Source organism: Sus scrofa, chromosome 12, assembly GCF_000003025.6.
Source record: "Sus scrofa isolate TJ Tabasco breed Duroc chromosome 12, Sscrofa11.1, whole genome shotgun sequence".
Taxonomy (NCBI): domain Eukaryota; kingdom Metazoa; phylum Chordata; class Mammalia; order Artiodactyla; family Suidae; genus Sus; species Sus scrofa.
In genome coordinates, this window is record NC_010454.4 from 61,448,071 (window position 1) to 61,466,983 (window position 18,913).

Consider the following 18,913-nt stretch of genomic DNA (forward strand, 5'->3'; position numbering starts at 1 on the left):
TTTTTTCTTTTCCCCACATCCATGGCATGCAGAGGTTCCTGGCCCGAGGATGGAGCCTGAACTATAAGTGACACTGCCAAATCCTTAACCACTAGGCCACCAGGGAACTCCCTCAGCCTGTATCTTTGAGCTCTGTTGTGGGTCAGGCCCCTGGGGATCAGGCTGTGCTGAAAGTCCCAACCGCTCCTACCCATGGCTGCCACAAAGCCTCCTCCCTGGCACCCCTTGCCCTCAGGCTACTGGTGGGTTTGACAGCGGCTGGACCTTGCAGGGTAGGAAGGGCGGTTCTGCCTTTCCTTCTCTGTGTCTTCGGGGCCTCTCCAGCTTGAGCTGCACCTCTTGTGTGGCTCTAGCTCCCACCATGTGGCCCTGTCTGGGATCTGATCACCCCATCTCTCCCCTCTATGCCCCCAGCCCGGGGTGGGCAGTGTCCTGCCCATACTTACCGCTGTTTTTCACCTTCTGCGCGATTTACCTTCTCAGAGTCTTCCTCACTCATGGGACCAGTTCCCTAGACACAATTCTCTCGGCCTGAGAGACCCGGGGGGCTTCTGTTTCCTGGTTGGGTCCTTCCTGCTTCCCCTGGCCGATGTCTTGGCGGCCCACACTGCAATGGTCTGCCTCTGAGGCTCCGTCCTTCCCAGAACTATGAGCAGCCGGCTTCTTTTCTGGGTGACCTGTCTTCCTACAGAGTCATACCCACGTATGAATACTTTCCACCTTACGGTTCCCCTGTGAGCTGGATCCACAAGCCCTTGCTCCGTTTGCAAATGAGGCAGGGGAGGATGAACCATTTGCCAGCAGCCGCATCTATTCCTGCAGCAGTGGGGTCTGAACCCTGGCACCTGGGCAGCCGTTGCGGGGTAGGTGAGAGTGAGGGCTCTGTGTGGCTTGGGGCCCAGCTTCCAGGCCTGGAGGCATCTGTCCTGAGGGTGACCTTGCCTCAGTCCCAGCGGGGCAGTGAGGCACCCATGATGCCAGGCTCACCCGATGGTCCTGGCTCCAGGGTGACGCCACCCTAGAGAGGAGAGAACCCAGCTTTGTGGAGGACACACACTCTCTCGAGGCCACGGAGTGAGGCGGGCAGGGCTGTAGACCCCAGCCGCCAGACCTCCGATGATGTCACCCCCCTTGGTACCACCTCCCGTGGCTTCCGGAGTGGGTGGGGCCCGGGCAGGTTCAGCAGGCCAACTCAAGGGCGTCACGAGGTGCCAGCTCCAGGCCCTGCCGCAAGCGTGGCCCTCCCTGAGGTCCCTCAGTGCCACCTCACTTGTGCAGGGTGCATCCTGCAGCCCCAGCAGACGTTCCGGCATCCGGGACTGGGCACAGCCTACGTGGCAGCTTGGGAGGCTGCAGGGGGTGGGGGGAGGGGGCAGCCCTCCAGTCTTTGGACAAGAGGACTAGCCCAGCCCCTGAGCCTGCCTTGACCTCTTTCTCCCGCCCCCTCGGGAGCAGGTGTGCGGGCTCTGGGCCCTGGACCACGGACTCCTCCTCCCTCTTGCTCCCAGAGACCCGGCGCCTTGCACACGCAAGGCCTCACTCCCCAAGCTCAGCCTGTTTTAGGGCCAGGTGTGTGGGGGCTCAGAGGGTCTGTGCTGTGGCCTCAGCTCTCATCCCAGGCCTTGTAGCTGAGACCAGCCCTCCTGGCAGCGACTTCTCACCCCAGCAGCTCCAGGAATCTCAAAGGCCTGGCTTGTGAGCTTATGGGGTCCTGTTACATGCTCTGAGAGAGGCTGCCCTTGGAGTTCCCAGTGTGGCTCAGCAGGCTAAGGACCTGACACTGTCTCTGTGAGGATGTGAGTTCGATCCCTGACCTTGCTCAGTGGGTTAAGGATCTGGCATGGCTGTCAGCTGTGGCATAGGTCACAGATGCAGCTCAGATCGGGTGTTGCTGTGGCTGTGGTGTAGGTCATAGCTGCAGCTCCATTTTGCCCCCTGGTCCGAGAACTTCCATGTGCTGCGGGTATGGCCATAAAAGAAAAAGAAGAGGCTGCCCAGAGAGGCTGAGACACCTCCTTTGGGGCACACAGCACCTTCCCCGGCTGTGCTCTTGCCTGCAGACCCTTCCCACACCTCACTCCTCTCCGCTTCTCCTCTTTTCCGAGAAACTCAGAACGTGGGGGCCAAATGGAGCCCAAGCGCTCAAGTTGTGCCCATCCTGCTTGGGCTCACACAGAAGGATGCCCGGGTGGACCCCAGACAGCCTGACTCCACTGCCGCTGGCGGGCCAAGTCCTCAGAGGGCACGGGCAGGACCCTGCCTCTGGAAGGCAGGGCTGCCCTATAGTGTGTGGGGGTGACTAGCCGTTCAGAGGTCCTGGAAGCCCCTCCCCTGTCCTTCCCGCCTGTTTCTTCACGTGGGTGTGGGACCAGGTGTGGTGGGAGTACATTTCTGTCAGCCCTGTCTCTGAGCCCAGAAAGGGGGACGCTAATGAGAGCTGAGTGGCTGGCATCAGGATGGCAGCCTGGAGGTGGGCCAGTAGTGGGGCCTGTGCCCAGCTCTGGGGGGTCAGTTTTGGCTCCTGCAGGAGCCAGCAGGAAGGACGTGGCCACGGGGCACACAGGGGCCAGCACGCAGCCGCCGCTGACGGCCCCCACCAAGCGGGGCAGTGCTGGGGCAGCTCAGGCTGGAGTCCCGGCTCGGCACACACAGAGCTCACATCGTGGCTCTGCAGTGAATGAACCCGACTAGAATCCACGAGGATATGGGTTCGATCCCTGGCCCCGCTCAGTGGGTGAAGGATCTGGTAGGTTGCAGACGCAGCTCGGATCTGGTGTTGCTGTGGCTCTGGCGTAGGCCGGCAGCTACAGCTTTGATTGAACCCCTAGCCTGGGAACCTCCATGTGCTGCAGGTGCGGTCCTAAAAAAAATAAGACAAAAAAAAAAAAAAAAAAAAAGCCATGTACACAGAGACACCACGACAGCGAAAGGTGCCACGGCCTGGGCCCAGGGCCACGCGTGCCGTCCCTGGGATGTTTCCCGCCTTCTCCTCATTGGAGCCCGTCTGTCTCTGCTCCTCGGTGGGACTTGCCGCTGCTTCCCCGCTCACAGGCTGTGGGCGCTCCTCCTGCGCCATCAGGTCCTTCCGTGTGGGTGGCTGTCAGGGCTGTCACAGTGCCTGCCGCACACATGCCAGACACTGTCCCCTCCTGCTGGACTTTGGGCCCTTTCCACCTCGTGGCAGTAAAACGATGCTGCTGTGGAGCCCTGAGGTTCCAGCCTCACGCATAGAAGTTATCCCCAGAGGGCTGGTGTGCTGGTGTAAAAAAGTTTCTTTTTCTTTCTTTCTTTCTTTTCTTTATTTTTTTTTTTTGCTTTTTAGGGCCACACCCGCTGCATATGGAGGTTCCCAGGCTAGGGTTCGACTCGGAGCTACAGCTGCTGGCCTCCACCACAGCCACAGCAACACCAGATCCGAACCACGTCTGGGACCTACACCACAGCTCACAGCAATACAGGATCCTTAACCCACGGAGCAAGGTCAGGGATTGAACCTGTTGTCCTCATGGATTCTAGTCAGACTTGTTAACCCCTGAGCCATGATGGGAACTCTTTGCTGGGGTCTTTAAAAATCTGATGGTGGGAGTTCCCATTGTGGCTCAGTGGATTAAGAACCCCAGTGGATTAAGTATCCACGAGGATGTGGGTTCCACCTCTGGCTTCTCTCACCGTGTTAAGCTGCTGTGGCTGTGGTGGAGGCCGGCAGCTGCAGCTCCGATTTGACCTCTAGCCTGGGAATCTCTACACGCCGCGGGTGTGGCCCTAGAAAGAGAAAAAAAGATCTAATGGTGAAAACGGTGCCTGCAGGAGTGTTGAATTTGGGTCACGCTTTTTAGAGCTGGCAGGGTGGAGGGAACGACCCCTGGACTGGGGGTGGGACGGCATTTTAAGGGCCCCCGGTCGAGGGCAGGCAGGCCTTCCTGAAAGACTGATGTCCTTGCGAGGTGGGTAAGTTGTTGCCCAGGTGGAAAGGGGCGCTCAGGCAGGGGGGCCACTGCCAAGGCAGGGAGGTGTGGCAGTGAGCGTGGGTTTGGGGGCAGGAGGGGACAAGGACGGGCCTGCAGGAGCCTCAGAGTGTCCTCTGGGCCCTGGGGAGCCCGGTCAGGAGAGGGAGAAGGGAGGACCCGGGGGAGGCAGCTTAGCCAACGCTCTGGAGCAGAGGGCACTCCATGTTTTATTCATGGCCTCGCAGAGCCATCAGTCACCCGCGCCTGCCGCCCGGCCCGGCACCGCCTCCATCATCCTGCCATCTCGGGCTATTTTAGGCTTGGCCTCCCTGCGGTCCAGGCCCCTCTCCCAGCCCGGGGTGGGGTGCTCGTCCCGGCTCGGGTGACGGGCCAGAAGCCTCGGGCCTGTCCCCGCTGGGCATTCGGGCAAACTGAGGTCCGGAGGGGAGGACCCAGCTCCCGCAGCCGAGGCCCGGGCTCTCGCCTCCCACCGGACGTCTGGGGGTGGATGGGGCTGGTTGTTCCCACTTGACAGAGGGAAGCTGGGGGGTCGCCCCCAGACCACACCGGGCCTCAGAACCCAGGCGACGCTGGAGCTGGTCCCCACTGGCCGCCTTTCCCAGCTCTGCACCCCCACCAAGCTGCGTCTGGGAGAGCCCGCTCTGTGCCTTCTCCCCACACCCCCCCAGACGTGTCCTTCCTTCTCTCCACACCCCCCCCAAAGTCTCCTCTGTGCCAGCCCGGCGTCGGCCACCAAGGCCATGGAGAGGGGGCTCCGGGGCAGTGCTGGCACCCAGACCGTCCCATCTGCTCAGTGCAGTCGGTGAAGCACGGGGTCCCCCTCGGAGGAGTGAGCAGCCCCGAATCCCAGAACCTCCGGGTCCTGGCGGAGCTTCCTCGGAGGACCCACCAGCCCAGGCTCAGAGAGGCCACAGAGCGCAGCACGGCCGGGCGGGGGAGGGACAGGGCCGAGGGAGGAGGCATGAGTGATCTGTGATGGTTCTGTGCCCGTGGCGTTTGGGCTGTGAGACTCGCAAACCCAGCACAGAGCACCCAGCCCTCCGAGCCTGGGGTTGAGGAGCCCGAGGGAGGAGGAGACAAACAGGCACACTCGCTGCCGCCTCCTTACCCGCCGCAGTGATGGGACGAGTGTGCAGGGCCGCGGGGGCCCGTGGAGCTGGCTGCCCCCAGCCCCAGGGTGGCCAGACACGCGCTCCAGACCACGTGTGGGCCCGTCACACCCCCACCCCGCCATGAGGGTGGGGCTCGCCCGGCGTGGCCTTCGACGGAGGGCCCTGGCATCCCTGGGCCCAAGAGCTGTGCCTCATCTGGCTGCCCCAGGAGACCAGGGAGGCTGGAGCCGAGTGGACAACAGGTGAGGGGATGGCAGCGAGGCTCTTGTCCCCACCGGTACCCTGGTGCCCCCGTGAGCCCAGGCAGAGGCCGGCGGGGTCCCCCCTGCGCTGACCCTGAGTGTGCCAGGCCCGGGCATCAGCCCAGCGCCGTGTTCTGATTCGTCTGGGCCCAGGCACGCCGAGCCGTCCCACTCTTCACGGACGTGCTGGCCTTTCAGGGCATCTCTCCGGGCGTGTCGCCTTTAGGAGGTCAGGGCCACTGCGGGGTTGCGCACCCTCAGAGCCCGCAGCTGCGCCCAGCACGCAGCAGGTGAGCGACAAATACTGTCGACAGAGTGACTTGGGCACACGAGCGACGGGCAGTCCCCTCTCACTGACTCCTGGTGCCCCCACACCCATTCCCCGCCAGCCTTGTGACTCCCTGCAGGGGGCCAGGGACAGTGGTGACCGAACAGCAGCCCTGCCCTCGTGGGGTTGATGTTCAGGTTAGGGATTGAAAACGTCAGCAAGAGTGCCTGCTGTGGTGCAACGGGATCGGTGGCGCCTGCGAAGGGCTAGGATGCAGGTTCGATCCCTGGTCTGGGCAGTATGTTAAGGATGCAGCCAAAGAAAGAAAAAATACACACATACATACATAGGTACATAGATACATATGTTCAGAGAGTCCCTGGCAAACTGGGATAAACTGGTCACCTTCCTTTTCCTTAAAAAAAAAAAAAAGTATCAGGAGGAGGCAGTAGTTCCTTAAAAAGACAAATGCAGGGGAGTTCCTGTTGTGGTGCAGCAGAAATGAACCCGACTAGTATCCAAAGGGATGCAGGTTTGATCCCTGGCCTCATTCAGTGGGTTAAGGATCCAGTGTTGCCGTGAGCTTTGGGGCAGGTCACAGACGTGGCTTGGATCCCACGTTGCTGTGGCTGTGGTGTAGGCCAGCGGCTACAGCTCCGATTCATCTCCCAGCCTGGGAACCTCTATATGGCGAGGGTGAAGCCCTAAAAAGACAAAAAAAAAAAAAAAAAGAAAAGAAAAAAGGGGGAGAGAGGGGCCAAGCACTGGGTGGGAGGGGCTGGAAGTTGAAACCAAGCCGTCTGCTCAGGCCTCCCTGAGAAGGTGACAGTGGAGCAAAGACTTCACAGGTGCAGGTGAAACAGTATCTGGGGAAGAACGTCCCTGGCAGAGGGCCCAGCAAGCGACAAGCCCCCAAGGTGTGGTTTCACCTCAGCAAGTGACAGTGGCTCACTTCCCACCCTCTCAGGAAACCCTGCAGTTCCACCTGCTGAATCCCAAATCCAGCCACTCCACCCAGACACCGTCGCTGCTCGATTGGACTTGTCCAGCAGCTACCTTGTGGCCTCCGGGTGCCACACGTGTCCACCCAACCTCTGGCAGCTGGGCCTTGGGACATGGCCAAGGCCTGGGGACTGTCGGGGTAACGGGCTGTTTCCTGTCGCCAGGGCTCCATCCATGCAGAGAGCTGATGGGGCTCAGGGCTTGTGTCCAGGTCCAGGCTGTTTCAAACACAAGACCAAGAATCCGAGGGAGCCCAGGCAAGGCGCTGAGCCAGCCCTGAAGGACTTCCTGGAGGAGGAGCGTGTAGGTGGTGCGGGTTCAGCAGCAGAAACAACCCGAGCCTAGGCCTGGAGGAGGGGACAGGGAGTCCTGCAGGCTGAGCCAGGCCGAGGGAGGGTGAGAGAAACAGGGCCCCCCATGGACCTTCAGGCTTTCCTCTGGGGCCAGAAGCACCACAGGCACTTTTGCCTTCATAAGCCCCTTCCTCTATGACAAATAATTAAAATTAAGTTCTATGACCGAATTGGTATAAAGATGAATATCACCCCCCATCCGTCCACCCCCCCACCCATCCACCCCCCCATCCATCCATCCACCCCCCACCCAGCCAGCCACTTATTCACCTAACCACCCACGCACCTATCCATTCACCCATCAATCCGTCCACAGGCCTATCCACGCACCTCCCTGTCCGTCCACCCACCCAGCCATCCTCTTGATCCACACGGCCACCCATCCAACTGGCCATCTTTCTCTTATTTTCATTTTTTTGGTCTTTTTGCATTTCTTGGGCCGCTCCTGCAGCTTGTGGAGGTTCCCAGGCTAGGGGTCAAATTGAAGCTGCAGCTGCCGGCCAACGCCAGAGCCACGGCCGTGCGGGATCTGAGCTGCGTTTGCAACCCACACCACAGCTCACGGCAATGCTGGGTCCTTAACCTCCGGAGCGAGGCCAGGGATCGAACCCGCAACCTCATGGTTCTAGTCGGATTCGTTAACCACTGCGCCACGACGGAAGTGCCCGTCTTTCTCTTCTGTATACTCACCTTTCTGTTCACTCATCCACCTGTGTGAGGAATGTTAATCTGTTCACCCTCCATCCATCTGTCCATCCACCCACCCGTCCACCCACTCGTCACCCATCAATCCATCCACTAACCTGTCCTCGCACCTGCCAGTCCATCCACCCGACCACCCCTCACCTATCCCTTCACCCATGTATCCGCCCACTCACCTCTCCACCCGTCTTGACCCACGCGGCCACCCCATCCAACAGGCCAGCTCTGTCCCACATGCACTCACCTATCTGTTCACGCATCCAACTGCCCACGTGTCCATCTGTTTTATTTCTCCATCCTTTTCTGCCTCGGTCTCTGCATTCATCTCTTGTCTGGAGGGATTTTTCTAGCATCTGACTCCAGCACAGATTCCTTCACCTCCTACTGCTGACAGATCCAACCCAAACTCAGACTTATCTGGGCTTCAAGGCCCTGCCAAATTATCTCTTCTCTCCTCTCACCATTCCTGCCGTGGATCCTAGAAGTTCTGTGGGCCCTGGGCACTGCCCCCACGGTGCCCAGTGGGTGAGCTGTCCCCAGACCGTCCTCCGCTGGCCTGGACTGGAAGCTGCTCCTGGGCCCGTGGCCGGGCTCCTGCAGCCAGGAGAGGAGGCGGGGATGAACCGGACAGGTTCTTGTGGCCTCAGTGCTCCTGCTGTCACGAGGGGAACGAGGCCGGCCTCCTCCCCCACCTTCCGAGCTGGTTCTAGGCTCTGAGCTGCCTGAGAACAGTGTGGGGGGTGCTCGTCTGGGCCTCACCGCCCCCCCTCTACTTATCCACTTTACAGCCCTGAGGACCTTGGGCCAGGAGGGGAGGGCCTGCTTCTGGAGGGGGCCTCTCAGACCCCATTAAGACTGTTAACAGCCCCCCGGGGAGCCAGGGGCCACCAGGTCGCTGCTGCTTGGCCATTAGCAACCCATTAGCCCTCATGCAGCCTCAGGCCCTCACTTCCTGGCAGCTCCTGGCCCCTCACACCAGCCCGTGGGCCTCGGAGGCCCCGCCTCTGGTCCAGGCCTGGCCCGTTGTGGGGGGTTCTGAGGACAGAGGCTGGGAGAGCCTGCCAGGTGTGAGCCGGGGGTTGGAGCCCCGGGCAGGTGGTGAGGGCAGGGCAGGAGGTGTGTGTCGTGGGCCCGGCTGCTCAGCACTGAGTCCCTTCTGTCCCTTTGTGTGCTGTCCTCTGCCTTCTCCCTTTATCCAGGGATGCCGCTGCCAGGTCAGACAGTCAACCAATGACTGCCCATCACACCCTGAGTGCGGGGACGCGACTTGGACTCTCGTAATCACAGAATCCATTCATTCGCCTGCGAGTTTTTATTAAGCGCCCGCTGTGTGCCAGGCCCTGTGCGCAGCAGTGAGAGACAGATATCCTGGTGGTGGGGAGGTTGGAAAATGAACTTGCGAAGGAAAAAATGGGACAGGGTTTGAAAGGAAAGTGCCAGGAGACAAAACATGGTGTCTCGTGAGAAAAGGGGCGGGGTGGCCTCTGTGGTCTGAGGATGTGGGGGGCTCTGGACATGAGAAGGAGCCTGGTGAGTGGAGAGCTGGGGAAGGAGGCTTGGGCAGCAGGAATAGCACGTGCAAAGGTCCTGAGGTGGGCAGCAGGCAGGGGAGCAGTGGGGGCAGAGGGAGCGGGGAGGGGGCTGAAGAGGGGCAGTGAACGGCCCTGAGTCCGGCTGCTGCTTGTTGCGCTGAACCCCCGTCACCCGGTGCCCCCTCAGGCTGCGGGGCTGGAAAGGGGTCAGAGGGGAGGCGTGGGAAGTGGCTCCTTCCTGTGTCCTGGTGACCCCGGGGCTCTAGCCGCTGAGGGAGTGGGGGTGGGGATGGACTCAGAGGCTCCGGGACCCTCTCGAATCTTAGCCGTGGACTCCCCAGTAGAACTGGGATGAGAAGCCTCACAGCGAATTGGCCTGGGACCTGGCAGGAGGCTCGGGGACCCGGTCTTGCTCCTTGTGGCCTCAGCCCTGGCTCACCCCAACCTCTGCCCAAAACAGCCTGTCCCCTGCCTGGTCCTTTGCCGTGTGGGCTGGGCCCCTGAGGCTTCCTGGCCCTTCTCCTGCCCCAGCGGGTTGGAGGGCGCAAGGGGCCTGCTGCGTCGAGGGCACGAGCCCCGTGCCGCCCCGGCTGCGAGCTTGGCCACGTTACCCTGCTCCTTTGCGCCTCCTGAGGTCCTGGTGAGACGCCAGCCGTCGCCCTGCAGATTTCCTGGAGGGAGGCCCCGAGGCTCAGAGAGGGTCCCGTGGGCCTGGGTCGGGAGCAAAGTCGGTCTCCCAGGGGGAGCAGCATAAAGTGATGTCTCAACTGGGGCCCTCGAGGGGAAAAGCGGTTGAAAGCGCTCAGTTATTTCATAAGGAGCCGCCAGCGCCACCAACACCGCCAAGCCGATGCGTGCGCGTGAGTGCACATGGGTGGGGCGCATGTGCCGGGGTGCGAGGGAGGGTCGCGAGGCCCCCAAGGTCCTGCCCCAATTCCCTCCCCCGAGGGCCTCGCGGGAGCGTGTCAGGCATCGCGGGGGACACTTTGGAGAGGGTCCCCGCAGCTGACCGTGCCGGGTGCCGAGGACGTGGACGGATGGAAGGAAGGGGGAGCGCCTGTGAAAGACAGACCCGCCTCGTTCCCGGACTCCCCACAGCTCTCCTTGGCCCCATCCGCCTCCCGAGAAGGTCCCAGGCCCAGCTTCGCTGGCCCAGGGGGTGCTTGCAGTGTCCCCCTGTGACCTCCCTCAGGCCTTCCCTGTCCCTGCTCTGAGCCACTCTGTCCCACCCGGCCTGGCACTTCCTGCTGCCGGCACCGCGGCTTCCTTTGTTCACGGCTGGAGAACTCGCCTCCATCAACCACCCTGTGTGTCACCTGCTGGCAGGCTGTCCCCCGGTGTCCCTGGTGTAGTCAGCGCCTGCCAGGGCCTTGGTCATCACGTCTGTTCAGCTGGGGTGGGGTTGGACTGAACGTGGGAAATGCGAAATGCCAGAGCCAGGCGGGGCGGGAGCCGGGCAGGGTTTCCTCAGGGGCTGAGGGGGATCAGCCCCCCAGGGGCTCTGCCTCCAACACAGCCTGACCCTTGGCAGGTGCCCAGCAGGAGGAAGGCCAAGCTGGACGTTGTGGTTTCCTTTTTATACTTAACATTTTACATTTCAAACGAGTTTTTAAAAGCATGATTTTGCCTTTGCAAACATGCCTGGGGGCAGAACGGAGGCTGGGATGCCTGGACCTGATGGAGAGCTTTGCTGGGGCCTGGTCTGGGGCCTCCACCGCCCACCTGTGGATGGGACACCCTGTCAGTGCCCCTGGTCCTGGGCCCGGAGGAGGCCTCCCGGGAGGGCCGGGCTCCCGCTGCACAGGCTCAGGGTCAGGACATAGCTGGACAGGGCGGGGAGCAGCCCTCCACCTCCGAGGCAGGCGTGGGGGCTTCTGGGAGACCTTCCCCACACCCCACCCTGGTCCAGGGTCAGAGCCTGGGTGCAGCTGCTGGGGCAGCAGGAAAGGAGCCAGTCCCCCGAGGCCAAAAGCCAAGGGGTGCAGCTCGAGGCTGCCAGGGACCACAGCCGGCGGCCCTGGGTGGGGCCTTGTTCCGTTTTATAGCCGGTCAGTGGGGATGGACCTGGCCGGAGGGGGGCAGGGCAAGCCTCACTCACTCCTTCCCTACTGCCTGTCCTCCCTCAGGTCCTTCTTTATTCCAGTAAATGTTTTCCTGGCTCCTACTGTGTGCTGGACGGCTTGCTCGGCGCTGGGGACACACTTTTGGCCCTCCAGTGTGTGGGGGGGGAGGAGAGGCAGTCTCTCCAGCACCTTCCAGAAACACGGTTGAAAATCATGTGACAGGAGTTCCCGTCGTGGTGCAGTGGTTAACGAATCCGACTAGGAACCATGAGGTTGCGGGTTCGGTCCCTGCCCTTGCTCAGTGGGTGAAGGATCCGGCGTTGCCGTGAGCTGTGGTGTAGGTTGCAGACGTGGCTCGGATCCCGCGTTGCTGTGGCTCTGGCGTAGGCCGGTGGCTACAGCTCCGATTCGACCCCTAGCTTGGGAACCTCCATATGCCGCGGGAGCGGCCCAAGAAATAGCAACAACAACAAACAACAACAACAAAAAATAATAATAATAATAAATAAACCCAAGGAGGAAGACCTCGAGACACATGCTAATCAGACTGGCCAAAATTAAACCAAATACTGAATAGAACTTAAAAAAAAAAAAAAAAAAAGGAAATCATGTGACAGCCCCCAGCCGGTGGGGGCGGGGGCGGGGGGGTCTTGGGGGAGGACCCAAGGGGCCTGGGCCGTCAGGCTCTTATTTGCTCCAGAGGCCTCTCCTGTGTCCCTTTTGAAGCCTGCGTCAGCTCAGGTCACTACTCTGCTGGAAACTTCCCCAGAGCTCCCCATTCCTTGGAGACAGAGGCCAGGGCATCCTAAGGCCTTAAGGCTCCCAGTATCGCTCCCCACCCCCCGCCTCTCCCCCCTTGCTCCGTCTGCTCAGCCCCGAGGGCTTCTGGGGCCCACCTGACTCGTCCAGCTCGGGGCCTTTGCACGTGCTGTTTTTGCTGCCTGGGCTGCCCTTTCTTTTCGTTTTTTTTTTTTTTTTTTTTTTTTTTTGGTTTTTTGTTTGTTTGTTTTAGGGCCGAACCTGTAGCATTTGGAGGTTCCCAGGCTAGGGGTCAAACTGGAGCTACAGCTGCCAGCCTACACCACAGCTCACAGCAACACCAGATCCTTAACCCACGGCGTGAGGCCAAGGATCGAACCCGTGTTCTCATGGGTACCAGTGGGATTCGTTTCCGCTGCGCCGCCACAGGGGCTCCTTGCCTGCCCTTTCTTCAGTGACTCTCATGGCTCCTCCCTCACCCCATTCAGATCTCTCGCAGCCAAACCTTTTCTGGCCCAGCCCGAAATGAGCCCCCCACACACACACCCCTGCTTTATTTTTCTTGTCACACTCCCGACCCTCCGAGTCCTCACTCAGCTCGTTTTATTCCGTCGCCGGCACCAGAGACTCCCCGCTCAGGAGCAGGGCTTCTGTTGGTTTTGTAACTTTCCTGTCCCCGGCAGGTGACACAGTGCCTGACGCAGTGGGTGCCCAGCAGATGTGACCTGACTGAATGGACGGCTGATTGGTTGATTGATCACCCGCGGGGCACCCGTCTGGGCTTGGCTGGGAGGAGCGTGAAGGGCTGGGGGTGGGTGGCTGCCAGCTACCCCCCCTGCCCTCTTCCCGCACGGCAGCCCCAGCCAAGTTGAAGTTCGGGCCCGACTATGTCAGCAGTGGCAGAGAAAGAGTTGGTACTAGGAAGGGCGAGGCCAGAGATTAGAAACATCTCTGGAGGTGAGAGATGAATGAAAAAGCCGATGCAGAAGGAGGAAGGCAGCCGGGGACAGGCAGGTGAAAGAGTGGGCAGACGGTAGGTGAAGGGGTAGATAAATGGATCAGAAGGCTGGTGGACGATGGAGGGATGGACAGATGAGCAGATGGATGGGTCAGGTGATGGGGGTGGGCAGGTGGAGAAAGACGGCGGTGGTGAGAGGAGCCGCTCTCATCCAGAGCGACATCTGTGTGCCTGCCTGCGGGTCGCACACTCCGTCTCAGTTCCCTTTACAACCTCGTGAGGGACGTATTCATGTCCCCAACTTGCAGGTGAAAAAACCTGAGTCTCAGATGTGAACTGACTCACTCGGGCCTCATAGCTGAGGGAGTTGAGGCCAGGTGGGTACCCAGGTCAGCCTCCAGGGCTGCCCTGCTCTTTAGGTTGGGGTCACCTCATTTCTGGGGGCAGGCAGCCCTTCTGGGCATCTCCGAGGCTCCCACCTGCTGGCCCCTGTGGGAGGAACCTGTGGACACTGGCTGGCTCCAGTCTGATGTTTACAGCTTTGCTTGGCTCCGTCGAAGTGAGACGGCGAGAGCCGTTCACCCACAGCCCTCCGCATGCTGGCACCCAGGAAGGGATGAGGGTGGGAGGGTGGTGGCATGATGCCAGCAGACAAGGGAGGCCATGCCTTCTGGCCCCATGGCTCCCAGGGCCTGTGCTCAACTCTGCACCTCAGTGCCCGAAGGGTGCAGCAGGCACCCTCCTGCCCAGCGTGCTCACGGGACACTGGGAACGTACTACGAGTGGGACATGGGGTGCTTGGCGCGCAGTAGGCGCTCAGCTTCTACTGATGCTGTTCCAGGTTCTTCCATGTCCTTGAGGGAACCCTGACCACGTTACCCCTGAGCCTCCGTTTCCTTCTCTTTACAGCAGGGAAGGGCTGTCTACCTTGCAGCTTTGTCAGGAAGATTCTGTTCTTTTGTTGTTGTTTTCTAGGGCTGCACCTGCGGCACGTGGAGGTTCCCAGGCGAGGGGTCGAATTGGAGCTGGAGCTGCCGGCCTGCACCACAGCCACAGCCACACGGGATCCGAGCCGCGTCTGCGACCTACACCACCGCTCACGGCCACGCCGGATCCTTAACGCATGGAGCGAGGCCGGGGATCCATCCCGCATCCTCATGGATCCTCGTCGGGTTCGTTAACCCCTGAGCCACGCTGGGAACTCCGAGGGTGCCGTTTTCAGGAAGCATCTAGAAAGGCGTGTCCCTGAGCAGAAGTGCATGGACAGAGACCTGGGGGTGGGGAAAAGGTGAGCCACGGGCAGGCGTGGGAAAGGGCGTGGAGTAGAGGAAGCGCCAAGTGCACAGGCCCCGGGGTGGGCGGGAGCCGGCGTGTGCTCAGAGAGGGAGGGCCCCAAGGTCCGAGGGGCAGTGGGGGTCTTGAGGCTGTGGCTGCGTTGGGGAGGTTCAAGCACAGGGTGTTTGCAGGCCCCTGCGCCCCCTCTCCCCGGCAGAGCAGCCCTCCCCTGGGCCCTAGAGGCTCAGCTGTGCCCTCCTTCTACCACCCCCTCCTCCAGCCCCTGGTCAGGGCTCAGGCAAGAGCTGGCATTAGGAGCCATGGGCACATGGGTCAGGCGGAGACGGACCCCAGGAGACTGCAGGTGGGCACTGGCCAGCAAGCCCGGTCCCCGTAACCCAGTCCCTAAAGGGACTCGATCTTCTGTTTGGAAACAGAATGTGGTCCAGGATTTTCCCGAGACGGAAGCCACGGAGGAGGGCAGGACACAGCCAGGCGTAACCTGAACGGGTTCCTAAAGCAAAATGACAAAATCCTTCCTCCGCCTTCCTCTGCCTCCTCCAATGGTGCTGGGGGCGGGGGGTGTCCAACCTTTAGAGCCCCTGGGAATGGAAGGGGCCCCGCCCGGGATGGGGGCCGGGTGGGGGCCCGTGCCTGCCTCCCCCAGCGTGAGCTATGTGCTGACACAAAGCCCCGAATTCCTCATCTCGCTTCCCTCACTGCACCCATTTTGTGCTAAGCCCTGGCTTGACTGAAGGGCCAGGAGGGATCCCAGGACAATAGGCCCCAGCTCGGGGCCCTGACCTCATGGCCATGTGTGGACGGGCGATCTCTGCACACCCCACCCCGCCACACACACACACACGCACACGCGGCCAGAGCCCCCTGCTCAGGCAGCTGAACCCTGCTGCTCAAGGACAAAAGCGTCCTGGCTGCTTGCACACCTCTCGGGATGTGGCACTCGCTGCCTCCCCTGGCAGCCGCTGGGATGCTGGGGAAAGTTGTTTCTTCTGCAGAGAGAACTGAGCAGAAAGGGGCTGAGCTTTGGCCTCCAGGAGGCTTCGATTCCGCCCCCCCAGGCCCCCTGCCAGCCCTTTGCTCTTCTCTCTGCTCCTTGCGGCCCTCCAGACGGTCACGCTGGAACTTTAGGCACTGAGGACTAGGGAGGACTTGAACCCCAAAGCTTCTTTCCCGGGAAGGGAGCAGTGCAGCTGTGGCAAGCCTCTGCTCTGGGGCCAGCCACTTCGTGGCTGTGACCTTGGCTTTATCGTCTCTGTGCCTTGGTTTCCCGCAACTGCAAAATGGCCAAGATGCACCAGGATGGAGGTGCCTGGAGATTTGGTGCACTGGACCCAGGGAGGAGCGGAAACACCCTGAGGTCTGGAGGTCTCCCCAAGAGGCAGGGACCCGGTGCTCAGCTGAGCTCCCTGCTTTGGGAATCCCAGGAGGGGCTGCTCTCTCCATGGACCCCCCCCCCCCATTCCAGAGCCCTTATTGTGAACGACTCCTTCGTCCACCCAGCTCCTGATGGGGACGGGGCTACCCCACCCGGACTCGTTGTCATTCGAGCTGCCTCATCTGAGTACCAGTCTGGGGTGTGGAGAGGCTGGCTTTTCAGGGGCTTTTGGAGCCTCAGCCATGATGCTGGGAGGGGGCAGAGATCTGAGAAGAGGGCTCCTGGCCGACTTGGAAATGGTGAGGCCGTGGTGCATGCATGAGGCTTCTCAGCCACAGACCCCTGCCTGGCCCCCAGCCCAGGGCTCAGACACCCCTTCCTTGGTCTGACCCCCCCCCCCAAAGGTCGTAGAGACACTGGAAGTTGTGCAGATGGATGTGCAAAGCCAAGATGGGGGAAGGGCAAGCTCGGGGCTCCGAGGACCGAGGCTGCGGCCCAGGACTGAAGTCTCTGCTGGAATGAGGTCAGCGGGTTCGATCCCCTCTTGACGCCGTCCCTCTGGGGGCTTCCGGCCCTTTCCTGTGCCCGACACCGCCTCAGGATCTAGGTCTTTTGTTTTTCGTTTTCTTTTTGTAGGGCCACACGTTCGGCATATGGAAGTTCCCAGGCCGGGGCCTGAATCGGAGCTACAGCGGAAGCCACAGCCACAGCAACACTGGATCCGGGCTGAGTCTGCGACCTACGCTGCTGCTCACGGCAACACTGATCCTTGGCCCACTGAGCAAGCCCAGGGATGGAACCTGCATCCTCATGGTTACTCTGTTGGGCTCTTAGCCTGCTGAGCCACAACGGGAACTCCCAGGATCTTAAATGCATCAGATTACACCCAGGATCCCAAAGGAGCCAGTTATCACAATGGCTAAAAAGCGCATTGCTGATATGGTCAAATGTGTGTTGTTTTATGAAGGCGTTGATGTTGCGTTTGAGTGGCAGGTTTCATCCCAACCATAATCTGGGGCCAGAGATGAATGTAAATGACACTTGGAGAGGTCTGTGACCCCAAGGATGGGATACAAACACGTCTGTCTTTCCTTGCTGATGGAAGTACCCGTACGGCCGCTCTGCCAGGGTCTGCTGCCTCAATGCACAGTCGAAGGAAATGCTAAATTTCACTTGTAAGAGAGTGATAGTCTCCCCATGCAAACTCAGGGACCCCGCGTTCTACCCCTGACATTTCGACTGCTCTCGCCATGCCCCCCCCCCACCCCCTCCGGCAGGAAGAGCAGCCGCACCAATCATGCCACATTCACTGACGGACGAGAACAAGTGGCTGTTGCCGACCTTGCGTCGGTGCACAGAGACCTTGCACGGCTCCAGACAGCGGGTCGGTGTTTTCCCTACATCTGACCCTGAGCACAGCCCGGCAAGGCAGGACCTCGTACAGTGCCCGCTGTGCAGAGGACTCAGCTGAGGCACAGAGAGGTCAAGCAGCTTGCCCAAGGTCGCACAGCTTGTGAGCGATGATGTCAGGGTTTTAAGCCAAGCTTGTCTGACCCAGAACCTGTGGCCATTATCGAACCCTCTGTTCACAGGGACGTCCCCTGGGGCTGGGCTCCGTGGATTTACCGTTGATCCTGGGTTCATCATCCCCAAGCCTAGGCAGGCTAATGGATCCTAAATGCAGTCGATACTGATTGCCCCGAGCTGCGGATGGGCCGGCCTGGTGGGAGCGTGTCCTTCATCCTTGAACGTGGACCGGCACGGAACCCTCGGCCGAGGGAACCGAGCACGCAGAGGTGTGTCAGGACCCTAGAGGCAGCCGGGGACCGTGCCTGTCCCTCCTCCAGCAAGCCCTCCTGGCCCGTGGCGCGAGGGCGTGCTCTCCCCAGAGTGAGATTCAGGTCGTCACACGTGTGCATTAATCACGCAGACAGGACGGGGTCGGAGAGCCCCCTGGGGAGTCTGGGGGCCTTAGGAGCCCGCCGTGGAAGGAGGGGGGCTTCCAGGCCCCCCTCCCCAGCCCCGGGCATCGGGGATTGTCCCTCTTTCTCAGCTTTGGGCTGTTTGCAAAGAGAATCAATGTGAACACGGTTTAAGGGCACAGCAGACTCACAGCAGAGCTCACCCCCTCTCGCTCCCCTTACCTCCGAATTCTCCTCCTGGGAGCCAGCTTCTGGTGTCTTTCCAGAAGCTTCTACCTAACACCCTAGGTGTGTGTGTGTGTGCCCGTGTGTGTGTAAGCACAAGTCCTGCCTAGATAAAAATCTCAATAATCGTATCCAACCCTCTGCTCGGTGTTTTGTCATCATCTCTTTTTTTTTGGCTACACCCGTGGCATGTGGAAGTTCCCCAGCCAGGGACCGAGTCTTTGCCACAGCAGCAACCCAAGCCACAGCGGCGACAAGGCCAGATCCTTAACCCACCGTGAGACCGGGAACCCCTTTTTCACTCTGCCTGAAAGAATTTTTCCCAATAGATTCAATCAACAAATATTTCCTGAGCACCTACTAGGTGCTGTCTTGTAGCCAACGGGCCAGCCCATCCTCACTCCCCACAGCTGGATGCTGCCCCTCCGTGTGCCCGGGGAGCAGGGCAGGCTGCTGCTAGCATGGTGAGACCCTTGGAGGCTCGCCAGGGTCCCTGTGCACCAGCACATGAGTAGGACGAATTCACAGCATAAAGGAGGGTGCTGTCTTTTCAATTTTATTTTTTTATGTGTTTATGGCCACACCCATGCCACATGGAAGTTTCCAGGCCAGGGACTGAATCTGAGCCACAGCTGTGACCTACACCACAGCAGTGGCAATGCCAGATGCTTTAACCTCCTGCTCCCGGCTGGGGATTGAACCTGCACATTTGCAGCCACCTGAACCGCTGCAGTCAGGTTCTTAACCCCCTGCACCACAGCGGGAACTCCAGGTGTGTCTTCTTACCTTGGCCAGCTGTTACCAGACTGCTGCGGAAATGTCAGGGCTTAGGCTGCGGGCAGGGCAGTGGGGTGTGTTTGGGGAGCGGAGAGGAGGAGCCCCCAGGTCGAGGGAGAGCCAGGCTTGGAGAGGGACAGTGACCCTGGAGAGCCGTGACGGGGAAACCCGGGAGGGCGTGGGTGCCCAGAGGAGGCAAGGAACCTGGCCTGGGAGGCTGGCACGCCAGGGAGGCTGCGGGAGGAGCCCCGGGGGCGTCCTGAGTGCCAGCCCTGGGAAAGCACCTGCTGTTCACGTCTCCACCCAATGACCCGGGGACCTCGCAGGCGCTGGGACCCGTGTGGGGAGCACTGTGCCCA

The 18,913-nt window shown here is 60.7% G+C and overlaps 2 protein-coding genes across 3 annotated transcripts in view; one reads left to right on the forward strand and one right to left on the reverse strand.

The window, feature by feature from the left end:
* The window catches only part of KCNJ12 (potassium voltage-gated channel subfamily J member 12), an 86,915-nt gene that overhangs the window by 23,612 nt on the left and 44,390 nt on the right, over positions 1-18,913 (forward strand). The window contains exon 5 of one of the 2 annotated variants that reach the window (XR_002337425.1): positions 17,223-18,411. The exons of the other annotated variant lie outside the window; for it this stretch is intronic. The gene's annotated coding sequence lies outside the window, so the exon portion shown is untranslated. Of the gene's footprint in view, positions 1-17,222; positions 18,412-18,913 lie in introns of those variants that run through there. 2 annotated transcript variants of the gene reach the window in all.
* On the reverse strand, positions 7,546-11,507 carry LOC110256151 (leucine-rich repeat extensin-like protein 5). The gene is made up of 2 exons (XM_021068065.1): positions 10,496-11,507; positions 7,546-10,236 (listed from the first exon to the last, which is right to left on the reverse strand). Exon 2 carries the CDS (start codon positions 9,929-9,931, stop codon positions 8,963-8,965), a length of 969 nt encoding a protein of 322 aa, XP_020923724.1. The 5' UTR covers positions 9,932-10,236; positions 10,496-11,507; the 3' UTR covers positions 7,546-8,962.

Bases quoted from the DNA above. Each gene is read 5' to 3' on its own strand.
- LOC110256151 (XM_021068065.1), bottom strand. From the start codon at position 9,931: ATGCTGCTCCCCCTGGGAGACCGACTTTGCTCCCGACCCAGGCCCACG.